General features: G+C 44.5%; 1 protein-coding gene across 7 annotated transcripts in view; it reads right to left on the reverse strand.

Annotated features, from left to right (window-relative positions):
• Window positions 1-14,623, reverse strand: part of LOC110496815 (glutamate receptor ionotropic, kainate 5) — a 99,066-nt gene that overhangs the window by 27,668 nt on the left and 56,775 nt on the right. For 5 of the 7 annotated variants that reach the window (XM_036952757.1, XM_036952758.1, XM_036952756.1 and 2 more), the window contains 6 exons: window positions 10,195-10,356; window positions 9,122-9,286; window positions 7,893-7,990; window positions 4,772-4,937; window positions 2,431-2,609; window positions 1,168-1,221 (listed from right to left, as the gene is read on the reverse strand). In XM_036952757.1, coding sequence (XP_036808652.1) covers window positions 1,168-1,221; window positions 2,431-2,609; window positions 4,772-4,937; window positions 7,893-7,990; window positions 9,122-9,286; window positions 10,195-10,303 — 771 coding nt within the window. In that variant the 5' untranslated portion in view covers window positions 10,304-10,356. The remainder of the gene's footprint in view (window positions 1-1,167; window positions 1,222-2,430; window positions 2,610-4,771; window positions 4,938-7,892; window positions 7,991-9,121; window positions 9,287-10,194; window positions 10,357-14,623) is intronic. The other 2 variants (XM_036952753.1, XM_036952755.1) reach the window with 1 other exon arrangement.

A 14,623-nucleotide genomic window follows, 5' to 3' on the forward strand; every position in this document is an offset into this window, starting at 1 on the left:
GTCCACAAACAAAGGGAAAAGGTGAGAGGAGGAGAGTGCATAGAGGTGAGAAGGAATGCAACGTGGCTGCTATGAAAGTGAACTGTGTTGATGCGTGATCAGGGATGTGTATTCCTTCTGCCGATTCTGTTGTAAAACGTTTCTTAAACGGAAACAATGAAACGGGGATAAAAATGCCTGAATTTGTCGAATAGAAACTCTCATTTGCAACTGTTGGACTAATGATTACACCCTAGATAAACTAGATGCAGGCAAGAGTGTGCAAGGAGGTATTGAATGTGTCACTGTCCGTCCATGTGTCACTGTCTGTCATCGCAAAATTCTCTAGACCTGTGTGCACCTATGTTGTAAACTTTCATTCATGGGCTAGTTTGTAGAAACCTCATGATGGGTATAGGGAACATGTTTGTATCATGTAGTAGCCTAAACCTATTGATGTTACATTGAACTGGGTGAATGGAATATGAACGACAGTCATCCAACAAGCTGTAATAGAAATAAGGACATGCTTATAAACGGCACTGACCGCCACTGACAGTGAGGTATGAGATAGCAGCGTGGAACAGGGGTAGAAAGGGGTAGTAAGTAAGTACATCTTTCTTCTCTTTAAAATAATTTTGAAATACAGCCTATCTGAAATACGACTCTGGAAAAATTCATTGCAGTTGGACAGCGGTAGTAACAGTTTACCACAGCATCTCACAGTAGCTGAATACACTAAGGAGACCATGGTACAATACAGGGACAGCGTTTTGGTACCGGGAGGCAGGACACCAACGGTTCTAGTTCCAGACAGTAGAGCGGCGTGCCATTCAGCTATGAAAATGAAAAGGGTAATGATTTAGAGATTTCTGGTCCCTCTCCAGTGTTCAGGGAACTGCCGTTTCTCACTTGGGTGTGTGAGGCGTGCGCCCTTGTAAGTACCACAGCAAAAATACCCTGCACTGTAGACGGGACGGGATACGATGTAGAAAATATTACTAGCTATGTAAGTCACCTCGCACAAGGGCATGCGCCAGGCACAGAAATAATGATGACAAGCGGTGCACTCCCATCATGCATTTCAGATGAGATCTGCCGCGATAGCCGTCCACAGGCCGAGCAGAGAGGATTGTGGGTAGGGTACGGAGAGGGAGGGGAGGAGAATTTTGATTGGTATGCTCTTACCATTGTGGTGAGTATGTACTTGTAAAACGCTGATGTCATCCCCAGTTCTGATGCCTGAGGGGTGGAAAAGGAGAGAGGGGGGAGGGGGGGGGGGGCATTGTAACAGTGCTGATACACTGAATTGCACTGCACACTGTGGGTGATGCAGTAACTTTATCATATGGCATTCAGGTAACAAGTCTGCTAGCTTTAGACATATGAGCAGGTGTTTGGCATGTAGAACTTTGACCGTTGAAAGCTGACAGCGCATATCTGCTATTTTTGACAGTTGATTACACGTGCATACACATAGCATACGTGAACACTACATCTAGCGTTTACATAGCTTACAGTACTGGTGCCACCAGTAGACTACAGAATAGGATAATACATCATTTCAAAGCATACATATATAATGTGCCTTCTGGCCACAATATTGAGTAGGATAAATGGTGCTATGTGCTATGAGAATGACATTGAGCTGGGCAAGGCGAACCTACATAAGGATCTGCTAATACATGAATATTTCAGATATAGCAGATTCATAAGCAGTGCTTAAGCATTTCTTGAATGTAATAAATTCTCATGTCAACGCCTTCAAGTAGATGAATTATATCATGGTGACATTGCTATGATACAATTATCAACTTGACATAAGCATTTATGGAATGCTTATGTGCTGCTTACAAATGTGTTATGTGTGAATTATACATGTGTTATGAAGTCCTTATGTAGCTCTAGGTAACCTTCAAATAATGTGCTACTTGATTCTTTGAAAGATTTTAAACTGTATTATAAACTGGATAGTTCGAGCCCTGAATGCTGATTGGCTGACATCCGTGGTATATCAGACCGTATACCACGGGTATGACAAAACAGTTATTTGTACTGTTCTAATTAGATTGTTAACCAGTTTATAATAGCAATAAGGCACCTCTGAGGTTTGTGGTAATTGGCCAGTATACCACGGCTAAGGGCTGTATCCAGGCACACTGCATTGCGTCATGTTTGAACAGCCCTTAGCCGTGGTATATAGGCCATACTGTATACCACACCCTCTTGGACCTTATTTCTTAAATATATAATACTAGTATATTCCGTGACTTACAGTCATGCGTCCAAAAGTGACTTACAGTCATGCATGCATATATTTTACGTACGGGTGGTCCCGAGAATCAAACCCACGATGCTGGCATTGCAAGCGCCCTGCTCTTTCACCTGAGCTACAGAGGACCACACTGTTGTTAGTTGTCTTTGTGACTGTAGCCTGGTGAGGGTCCTGACCTTTCTGAGGATGAGGTAGGAGATGGAAGCATTGGCGTCGATGATGATAGTAGCCACTTTATCGTCTCTAATCTCCTTTAGCAGGGGGGTGGGGTCCAGGCTTTCGTCCAGCATCCTAACGGACAGTGTTTCCCGGGAGATCAGGAAGCGCCGCACCAGCTCCTCCAATCGCAGCAGGCCTAGGGGGTGGAGGCGGAGCACTTCAGAGGCTTGATGAAACACATACTTTGTGATACCTCAACCAAACATTACAGAGTACTATAGCACTGTATTGCTATTTCAAAATACATTTTGATTACTGCTACCGGAAAAACATTATATTTTGCTCTATTTCTCTGTCCCCCCCATCACTTTATATTATGCTGTGTAGTAGCGTTAAATCTACTTTGGCAACCAGAAGGTAACTGTACATGTCTAGCTGGTGCTGTTGACACATATTTTCACATTCTCTGTTACCAGTATGTTTAATCAGATATTTAGGTGAGGTGTGTAAACGAAGGTATCATTTGAGTTACAAGAAGGATTTCTGAACGTGTTAAATTGTTTAACTTTTTCCTGAAATGAATGAGGAGGACCATCCTCCTCTTCATCCCTGGACAGAAAGTACATGTCCACCTTTACTTCCGACCCCTTTTCATAACATTCAGTGACCAGTGAGTTACTCTATCCAGAAACGAGTCTATCACATGCCTGACCTTGATAATCTGCGCCTTGAACAGGGAACAGACAAACCAATACAGTGGCAATATAGCTGACTGGAAAATAAAGCAAGAAAAACCAAGGGAAGAGGAAAGAATAGACACCATTTTGCGAAAGAACATTACACAGAGCGCAGACTAGACCAGCCAAGTGGAAAATAGTGGGCTCCATAAAGAGGGAGGGTGGCGCGGACTGTTAAAAGATGCGTTCGGCACACCCAACCTTGGCCTAGACCTGAGCAGTCGAGTAGAGCAGCAGCTCATAAGTGGAAGGCATAAGCCACTATGGAGGGGAGCTGGGCTAATCCACCACCTGGACTGGCTGGGCGGCTGCACTCTGTGTGCAGGGGACACTGGAACGCAGGAGGAATGATGGGAGGGTGATAGAGGGGTTGTATGAATGGCTCCAGGCTACTGGAGTACTCTTGTACAGTTCAGGGTCTTTGTTGGAGTTGTATTATTTGAAGAGAGGAGCATCAGACCAATGCAAAATGATACGCACTACTGCTCTGCTGAAGCTTTGGGGGCATCGGCTGTACGCTGACAAGTCTAAAGCGTCAAAACATACGCACAATACATGAACCTCAACAGATAGCTATGTGTAACAGTATAGCTTCCGTCCCTCTCCTCGCCCCTACCTGGGCTTGAACCAGGGACCCTCTGCACACATCAACAACTGACACTCAACGAAGCATCGTGACCCGTCTCGCCACAAAAGCCGCAGCCCTTGCTGAGCTACTACTTCAAGGTCTCAGAGCAAGTGAAGTCACCGATTGAAACGCTATTAGCGCGCATCACCGCTAACTAGCTAGCCATTTCACATCGGTTACATATGCACTACTTGAAGCTACTTGGACTACTTGAACCTGCTAAATAAAGGATTACATGGAGGCGGCAGGTAGCCTAGTGGTTAAGAGCATTGGGCCAGTAACCGAAAGGTCACTGGTTTGAATTCCCGAGCCGACTAGGTGAAAAATCTGTCGATGTGTCCTTAAGCAAGGCTCTTAACCCTAATTGCTCATGTTAGTCGCTCTGGATAAGAGCATCTGCTAAATGACTCAACTGTAAACATGCACCTTGAGGAAAACAGCAATGCAGGTCATCTCATTTGACAACGTATACAATGTATAATTTCTTATACACTTTCCACGCTCACAAAGGTGATACTGCAACAATAATCAAGATCTAGAAGCATGAGACAAATGCAGTATCAAACATCCTGCACTCACACTCAACCTTTGTTCAGATCAAACCGTAACCGTGGAGAGTTGATGTATGGAGGTAAAGGAAGTAGACTGTACACTCTTAGAAAAAAAGTGTTCCAAAAGGGTTCTTCAGGTGTCCCCCTAGGAGAACCCTTTTTGGTTCCAGGTAGAACCCTTTGTGGTTCCATGTAAAATATTCTGTGGAAAGGGTGGAACCAAAAAGGGTTCTTCAAAAGGTTCTCCCATGGGGACAGCCAAAGGACCATTTTAGGTTCAAGATAGCACCATTTTGTTTCCAGATAGAACACTTTTGGGTTCCATGTAGAACCCTTTCCACAAAATGTGTACGTAGGGAAATATTGTAGTACGGAATTCTACAAGTAGGGAACTATAGGAACATGCATGCAGTATCAGACAACCTGAGGCATATACACTCACATTCTGCCTTGGCGCATATGAGGCTGGCGGTGGGGTAGCTGAAAGAGCGGAGGATGGCCCCAATAGCCAGACTCAGGTCCTCGTTGCTGGGGTAGAGACTGACCGAGGCGAAGCGGAGGTATGGGAGTTTGGGCGTCTCCTCCGGGCCCACCTTCACATGAGGGATCTGAGACAGCAGGCAACATAAGGCGTTATAAATGCTCTTTTAGGCATCATGAATCAATCATGGGAAGTGTGCACAATTGTTTATGTGAGCATGTTATAAAGGATGGTCACGTATGATGATAATTGATTATTATTATCATACTTGTATATACTATAATAAGCAAAATGATTATTATCATACACAAAGAGTAAAGGAAGGGAGATGAAGGGGTTGGGTTTAAAGGCCCAGTGCAGTCAAAATGATATTTTCCTGTGTTTTGTATCATATTGTACAACTGCTGATGAAACTAACACTGTAAAAAGTGGGAAAACATTTGATCGGGGATATTTCCTGATAGTTGCTGGTTGAAAATACAATCTACACAAGACCTTCTAAATCAGCAGGTTTTGCATGCCTGGTGCCATCACCATAGAGTTTAAGACATCTGCCAATAACAGCTAGTTTTCAGATGACATATCTCTACCCCTGTCCCCCGTCACTCAGACCACTCCCAGACAGTCCTAGCAAAATTCTTGCTTGAGAACTATTACAGTAAGGTCATTATTTGATATTGAGATTTAAAAAGCATTCAAGCTTTTACCCTGGACATTATTATCATGCACTGTCCATCACATTGACATATTCAACCCAATTCAACCCAAGCAAAGCAAAAGCTGTTTATATACTGGTAGTTCATCCATAGACGGTAAACAGGCTCTATTTTTTCCACATTTGCATTTTCTTCCTATTGCGAGATTATAAACCCTTGTTTGACTTCATCTGGCTAAGGGCCAGGTCTGAATTGTTTCGCCCCTGGGATGAAATGCTGCTTGGCCCGTACTGAAATGAAATCTAATGTGAAAGTGCCTGAAGAGATTTCCATTGGTAGATGATTGACAGCATCCCATTGCAGATTTATGTGACGAGAGATCGTAATCTAACCACGGTTTAAGACTGATTCATTATCATAGCTAGTGAAAGAAGGAGTATTAACCAGGTTAAATCTCTGCATGACCGAAGTGTGACCATGCAGGTTCGAACTGAATGAGCCACAGTTAACTCATTACAGAGTTCACTAAACTATGACCGAGAGAGAGAGGTCAGAGAGGACATTTCCTAGAGTGATGTGGGGCTGTGTCCCAACATGAACTGTTTCCACGTCTCCTCTCCCTAACATCAACTGACCTGAAAGGACTTAAAACATATGCCATTTAGCAGAGGCTTTTATCCAAAGCAAACACCATCATTAAGTTTGCTAACAACACAACAGTGGTAGTAGGCCTGATCACCGACAATTATGAGACAGCCAGGACAACAACCTCTCCCTCAATGTGATCAAGACAAAGGAGCTGATCATGGACTACAGGAAAAGGTGGGGCGAACAGGACCCCATTAACATCTACGGGGCTGTAGTGGAGCGGGTCGAGAGTTTCAAGTTCCTTGGTATCCTCATCACCAAGGAACCATCATGGTTCAAACACACCAAGACAGTCATGAAGAGTGCACGACAAAACCTTTTCCCCCTCAGGAGACTGAAAAGATTTGGCATGGGTCCCCAGATCCTCAAAAAGTTCTACAGCTGCACCATCGAGATGGTTGCATCACCACCTGGTATGGCAACTGCTCGGCATCTGACCGTAAGGCGCTACAGAGGGTAGTGCGTAAGGCCCAGTACATCACTGGGGCCAAGATTCCTGCCATCCAGGACCTATATAATAGGGGGTGTCAGAGGAAAGCCCATAAAATTGTCAGAGACTCCAGTCACCCAAGTCATAGACTGTTGTCTCTGCTACCGCAAGGCGAGCGGTACCGGAGCACCAAGTCTAGGTCCAAAAGGCTCCTTAACAGCTTCTACCCCCATAATCTGCACTGTTGGTTAATGGATGTAAATAAGCATTTCACGGTAAGGTCTATACTTGTTGTATATGTGACAAATAAAGTTTGATTTGAATTTATAGCAGTGCTACATACAGTCACCAGCCAGTTTATTAGGTACACCAACCGTTCATGAAAATTGATTGCTCCCTCAGGCAGACAGGCATCCAGGCATTCAGTTACTGTTCAGTTGAATGTTAGAATGGGCAAAACGAGTGACCTAAGCGACTTTGAGCGTGGTATGATTGTCGGTGCCAGGCACGACAGTTCCAGTATCTCAGAGACTGCCACCGTCTTGGGCTTTTCACTCACGACAGTGTCTAGGGTTTACAGAGAATGGTGCGACAAACAAAAAACATCCAGTCAGCGGCAGTCCTGTGGACGAAAACAGCTTGTTGATGAGAGAGGTCGAAGGAGAATGGCAAGAATCGTGTAAGCTGACAGGTGGGCCATAAACAGATAAATAACAGCACAGTACAACATTGGTGTGAAGAACGGCATCTCGGGACCCACAACTTGTCGATCCTTGTCACAGATGGGCTATTGCAACATCCGAACACACCAAGTTCCACACCTTTCAGCTAAAAACAAGAAGAAGCGGCTCCAGTGGGCACGCAATCACAAACATTGCCTGGAACTTGACAGTGAGTTCAGTTTACTAGAGTGTCCTGGTCAGTCCCCAGACCTCAACCCAATAAAGCATAATGGGATGAGATGGAACGGGCTGTTAACAGCATGAATGTACCACCGTCCAATCTGCAGCAACTGTGTGATGCCATCGCGTCAGCATGGACCAACATCCCTGTGTAACGTTTCAGACACCTTGTAGAATACACCCAGAATAATTCAGGCTGTTCTGGAGGCAAAGGGTGGTCCGACCCGGTACTAGATGGGTGTACCTAATAATCTGAGAGTACACTTCCTTAGTAAGTAAATCCCAGCAGGATAGGTATAAACAAAATATCCGAAACCTATCCAGTCCTTTCAATGATTGGTAATCATCCAGTAAGCAGACAAGTAGTGGAGTAGTGGTTTATGGGAGTTTGGGGATATAGTATGAGTAGCAGTGTGAATGTGGTTTAGAGGACATAGCTAGCTCACCTCCTTCTCTCCACAGATGTGACTGACAGTTGACCCTGAGGCAGGACTGGAGGCGGGGCCAATCACAGAGACCACCCCCTTTGGCAATATCTGACACACTGAGACAGAGGGGAGATAGAGAGGAGACAGCAGCGAGATGGGGGAGGGGAAGAAACGAGGGGACAGAGACAGACAGACAGACAGACAGACAGACAGACAGACAGACAGACAGACAGACAGACAGGAGGGAGTGAGAAAGGGGGGAATTAGTAAGGAGAGAGAATTTACCAGCAAGACGGAAGAGTCAATGTCTTGGACGAGGTCCAGTTCTGTCTCTGTCCAGTTCTTGGATGATATATCAAGTTAAGAGTCAATGCTGGACACTTTTGATTAATTGTAGCCATAACGGTAATCTGAATCCACACTATGTCTATTGGAGATGAGTGTTATTATTCTGTTCAGAAAACCTGTACGGCTCTCCCAGATCCGAGACAGATCAGCAATGTGTGTGTGTGTATCAGTGGAGGCTGTTGAGGGGAGGAAAGGGCACAATAATGGCTGGAACGGAGTAAATGGGATGGCATCAAACCATGTATTTGATACCATTCCACCAATTCCGCTCCAGCCATTACCACAAGCCCGTCCTCCCCAATTAAGGTGCCACCAACCTCCTGTGGTGTGTATGTGTGTGTGAGTGTGTTTGCACATGAATACTTGCAGATCACTCACTGTTTAAAGAGCAACTGTTAACACCCACTACCATATTGCCTCCCGTTGTGATGGTGGGAGTACAAAAGGCTATGAGGTGAAAAATAATGGATCTCGGACACACACACTTAGCTTACTCGGTCGATTCGTCCTTCTCCAAGACAATTACTTCTGTCAGCGGTACACTGTGAGTGTGTGAGTGTATGTCGGTTTAACTCATGTGATGAGTAACCTTGCCTGGGATCAGAAGACTTGCATTAGCTCCTCTGAGATAATGTCTTGTCTTTAGCTCAGAGGGCTAACAGTCTTGTGGCACTCAGGAGATATTGGTTTGAACCCATTCTGTCAAATGTGTATGCGTAAAGTGTCTATCCAGATATAGGTGACAATAAGTGGAACATTGGCATTAGCTCAGCGGGCTAATACATTCTTGCGGTACTCAGGATTCGACCTGGGTTTGAAACCCGTCGGTCACATTTGAATGAATAAAATGTCTATCCAGCTCAATTTAGAAAATAGGGGTTTGTACTGATCATGCTTACTGGTATCGGTGGTGTCGTACTGTGAGTCCTTCTGCAGCTCGAAGATGTCCACCTCCACCCGGGCTCTGGACTGGCCCTCAAAAATACTGTTAATGTTCTCCCTGGCCAGGGCCAGCGCTAGCCGCTCCCCTCGCCCACACACCGACTGGTCGTCCAAAATGGCCGCTGGGGGGATAAATAGAATGATAGAAAGACAGACGAGAAGATAAAGGAGCATGAAAAACCAGACCCGGGGGCAGATGGATTCAAATCCACTGTTGGGTTTTGTGATTCCTTTCAAAGTAAGTCTATCTGATCTATGTTCCAATGAGGCTGACCTTTTGACTAACATTCAACCCATCTGCAAAATGGATACATGGGGTGAGTCACAGAGAATCACACGGACTAGAGCCATTTTCAAGGAAAGGTTATTCAGGGGGAAAACTGGACAACCTGTCATCTGACATTTAGGACGATCACTGAATGATGATCACATCGGTGAAGTCAGCGAGATGTACATAACCAAATGAGTTCATAAATGATCCTATCATCCTTATGGTAACGGCCCTTGTTTACATTACAATTACTGAGGAATGAGGCATTCTCTGATCCAAGCCTTATCTTCCTGATCTTCAATTAGCCTACAGTATGCGTATCCATGGAGACATTGATAGAAAATTGTACTGTGAACTGTACTGTACTGCAACTTCCTGTGTTACCAGACACTCTTACTGACACTCTTACTGACAGTTGTGGCTGCTTCGCGTGATGTATTGTTGTCTCTACCTCCTTGCCCTTTGTGCCGTTGTCTGTGCCCAATAATGTTTGTACCACGTTTTGTGCTGCTACCATGTTGTGCTGCTGCCGTGTTGTGTTGCTACCATGTTGTTGTCATGTTGTGTTGCTACCATACTGTGTTTTCATGTGTCACTACCATGCTATGTTGTTGTCTTAGGTCTCTCTTTATGTAGTGTTGTCGTGTCTCTCTTGTCGTGTGTTCTGTCCTATATTTTTATTACATTCTACATTTGTAATCCCATTTATGATATAGCCCATTTTGACTTTGTGGCTGTGGTAACTAGTAGAAATCCCACCCATTCTGACAGAGGAGAGTGCGGGAGCCTGGGTGAAAGAGAGCGGGGCCATGGTCAGCAACAGTAAGAGGAAGTAAATCGACAGCAGCAGCGCTGGCAGAGCCGGCATCTTCCACTACTCCTCATGGAGAACGGTCTTCTGGCTGCCTGGTCCACCACCTGCTGGATGGGAGGACTCATTATAACATAATATACAACTATATGACATAATATATGGCTGGAGATAAGTGATATAATACACACCTGACTAGGGGAGAATCTCAGTTGCGTACTCCTCGCATCCTCTCTCCTCGCCTCCTTAAAATCCATTGGATGAACAAGCCAGAGGCCCCTCCCCTCTGACCTTCTACTCCAATGGGTCCTTGCTACTCGAAGGAGGTGAGGAGAGAGGACGTGTGGAGTACGTAATTGAGATGCTCCCCAGGACTTCATGTCTATATTTCAGAGGTAAGGAGGCAGCACACAGTGGCGCAGTGGTTAAGGGCGCTGTACTGCAGCGCCAGCTGTGCCATCAGAGTCCCTGGGTTCGCGCCCAGGCTCTGTCGTAACCGGCCGCGACCGGGAGGTCCGTGGGGTGACGCACAATTGGCCTAGCGTCGTCCGGGTTAGGGAGGGATTGGTCGGTAGGGATCTCTTTGTCTCATCGCGCACCAGCGACTCCTGTGGCGGGCCGGGCGCAGTGCGCGCTAGCCAAGGTTGCCAGGTGCACGGTGTAGCCTCCGGCACATTGGTGCGGCTGGCTTCCGGGTTGGATGCGCGCTGTGTTAAGAAGCAGTATGGCTGGTTGGGTTGTGTATCGGAGGACGCATGACATTCAACCTTCGTCTCTCCCGAGCCATTACGGGAGTTGTAGCAATGAGACAAGATAGTACTAATTGGATACCACGAAAAAGGGGTAAAATTACATTTTTAAAAAAAGGAGGCAGCACACACAGATAGGTCCCACTCACATAGAAACTCACATGGTTACCAGAATTAGTCACTCAAGGAAAACTTAAAGAGCACACAGCGAGCACAAAGAAATAGGGGAAGCCAGGAGAGAGAGAGAGAAATGGAGCGAGAGAAAAAAGGAGAGATAAAGGTGTAGAAAAATAGGATAATTAGTTGGGGAGGGATGGCAAAATGTGTAAAAAATCTTCAAAGTAGATTACAGCTACAGTAGTGAGATTTAGGGAGTGCCGGCATAACTGAACACAGGATGTAGCCACGGGGTAAAACAAATCTAATATCGTTCCATCACATCCCATAATTTCATCTGTACTCTGGACAGCGAGTTGTTTTGTCAACTGTCTGATTTGTTACCCCTGCCAAATTTGCTTATTTGTCCTGACAAGGACACGCCTTCCTGCGTGCATTTAAACTGGATTCCAAAAATAATTTGAATTGAAAGAGTTGAGTAGGACAGGCTGACGAGGCAAGAGGCTGAGGAGTGCGAGAGAGTGAGATGAGCGGTAATAGATAAAGAAAGCGAATGGAGCTAATATTGGAGGAAGAGAGAGAGAGAGAGCACAAGAGACAGCTGCACTGAGTGACAGAAAATATAGTAGGAATAGACACGGTACAAATTGTAGGAGAAAATGAGAAATGGTGCCTGGTAGAAATAAATATTATAATGATCCTAATTAATTAGGATCTTCCGCTAGGCTATAAGTGGTGCCATGTAGTGAGCCTGCTGTTACAGTACACTGCTACAAAACATGGCACCTCTGGGTGCGTTAGCTTAAAGAGGCAATCTTTGATTGCCACATCCATTTTTTGGGGACTTTTAAATTAATGATACATATAGCCATTGAGTCTTGAAGAGTAGAACTTCTAAACACCTCATGAGCTTAGTTAAACTGTCATACCCCATCAGAACCCAAAATATATCCTTTGTTTACAGAACATGGTCAGAAATGTGTTGATCGATGGTGAGTCATTGCATCCATAGCTCTGTCTATGAATTTGAGTGGTTACAGATCACCAGACCCATCCCTCAGCTGTTCACCAAAACAGCGGTTACCCTTTTAAAATCAAGAGGGGATTACAAAGATGAGTTACTTTCCTACGAATAAAATGGCAAATATCAACATGGCGTTTTCTCCTCGTTAAATCTTATCTGAAAGCTCTTTACCGTGTTAAACAATACGGTCCTGATAAAAAATCTACCTCACATTATTTCTGCTGCTTTGAAAGTGTTTTTTGGTCCAGTTTAAAGAGGCTTAAAAAAAAACTTGAGTTAACATTAGCTCTGCCTTTCAAGTAAAAAGTAGTTGCCATAAACTACACTAATGTGGAGGAAGATAGCCCCGCAAATACTGAAAGTTACGAAGGAAAGTTTTTTATTTATTAAAAAAAAAAAAATGTATAGGGGTGCATCAGCTTTCATTTTGAACATAAATTGTGGCTTCTATCAACGTAATTGTCTGCATCATTTCCAATCCCCCATATATCTTTTTAAAAATAAATATATTGTGGTAGATGGCAGGGAGAGGTGAGGGGAGTGGTTACTGAGGGGAGATATCTTGCAGGTCGCTGGCTCCACCCCCGAGCCCCCAACAAAGCGAGGCTGTGGACGTTAAGCCAGGGAGTGCTTGGGGATAAAGGAAGAAGCAGTCTGCACAAAGGGGCAGAGTAAGGAGAGAACAAAGTGCTATATGAAGAGTGGGAGAAGAGAGAACAATATCTGTGTGATTACCCGTTGTGACCTGGACTGTCGGACTACACCCCTTGGGTACAGGACCAAATTGGCTAAGGACCCGAGTGTGAGGATTACCCCTGGAAAATGGAACGAACACCGAGAACGGCTTGTGGCCTGTGAGGTGATTGGTGAATTCCCCCTTCTTCCCTAGTGTACCAAAATCCCTAATAAACTCCCTATTTGCATTCTAGTTGTGCTACTGGTGCATGTTTTGTTATTGAACTTGGTGACGTGGAAACCCACACCCTTGAACCTGCTACTACACACACATATATATATACAGTACCAGTCAAAAGTTTGGACACACCTACTCATTCCAGGGTTTTTCTTTATTTTTACTATTTTCTACATAGTAGAATAATAGTGAAGACATAAAACCTATGAAATAACACATATAGAATCAAAAAACAAAAAAGTGTTAAACAAATCAATATATATTTGAAATTCTTCAAAGTAGCCACCCTTTGCCTTGATGACAGCTTTGCACACTCTTGGCATTCTCTCAACCAGCTTCACCTGGAATGCTTTTCCAACAGTCTTGAAGGAGCACTTGTTGGCTGCTTTTCCTTCAATCTGTGGTCCAACTCATCTCAATTGGGTTGATGATTGTGGAGGCCAGATCATCTGATGCAGCCTCCAACACTCTTTTACATACTGTCTGCCATCTGCCCATTACAGTTGAAACCGGGCTTCATTCGTGAAGAGCACACTTCTCCAGCATGCCAGTGACCATCGAAGGTGAGCATTTTCCCACTGAAGTCGGCTACGACACCGAACTCCAGTCAGGTCAAGACCCTGGTGAGGACAACAAGCACGCAGATGAGCTTCCCTGAGAAGGTTTCTGACAGTTCAAAATTATTCGGGTTGTGCAAACCCACAGTTTCATCTACTGTCCGGGTGGCTGGTCTCAGATAATCCCACAGGTGAAGAAGCCGGATGTGGAGGTCCTGGGCTGTCATGGTTACACATGGTCTGTGGTTGTGAGGCCGTCCTGCCAAATTCTCTAAAACAACGGAGGCGGCTTATGGTGGAGAAATTAACACTCTGCAGTCAGCCTGCAAATTGCTAGTTCCCTCAAACCTTGACCTCTGTGGCATTGTGTTGTGTGACAAAACTGCACATTTTAGAGTGGCCTTTTATTGTCCCCAGCACAAGGTGGACCTGTGTAATGTAAAGATAATGACGTTTAATCAGCTTTTTGATATGCCACACCTGTCAAGTGAATGGATTATCTTGGCGAAGAAGAACTGGTCAATAACAAGGATGTAAACAAAATTGCACATTTTAGAGTGGCCTGTTATTGTTCCTAGCAGAAAGTGCACCTGTGTAAAGAATATTTTATTTCATCTCATGAAACATGGGACCAACATTTTACATGTTGCGTTTATATTTCTGTTCAGTATAAACTCCAGTCTTACCTTATCAAAAGCCTTTTTAAAGTCAGCTATGAATACCAGGCGTGGTTTCCCAGATATTTCATAGTGTTCTATTGTTTCCAGTACTTGTCTGATATTATCTCCAATGTATCATCCATGTAAAAAAACCTGAGTGATTAGGATGAATAATATCCGACAATGCCTTTTTAATTCTATGCGCTATGCATTTTGCTCATTTTTTTGTGGCACAACACTGAAGGGGCATCCAATTTTTTTTATGGACTGGATCTTTATATTTTTTCTTGGCCAGGTTGCAGTTGCAAATGAGAACTTGTTCTCAACTAACCTACCTGGAGAGAAAAAAAAATAAAAA

The sequence above is a fragment of the Oncorhynchus mykiss genome, chromosome 18 (genome assembly GCF_013265735.2).
Source record: "Oncorhynchus mykiss isolate Arlee chromosome 18, USDA_OmykA_1.1, whole genome shotgun sequence".
Taxonomy (NCBI): domain Eukaryota; kingdom Metazoa; phylum Chordata; class Actinopteri; order Salmoniformes; family Salmonidae; genus Oncorhynchus; species Oncorhynchus mykiss.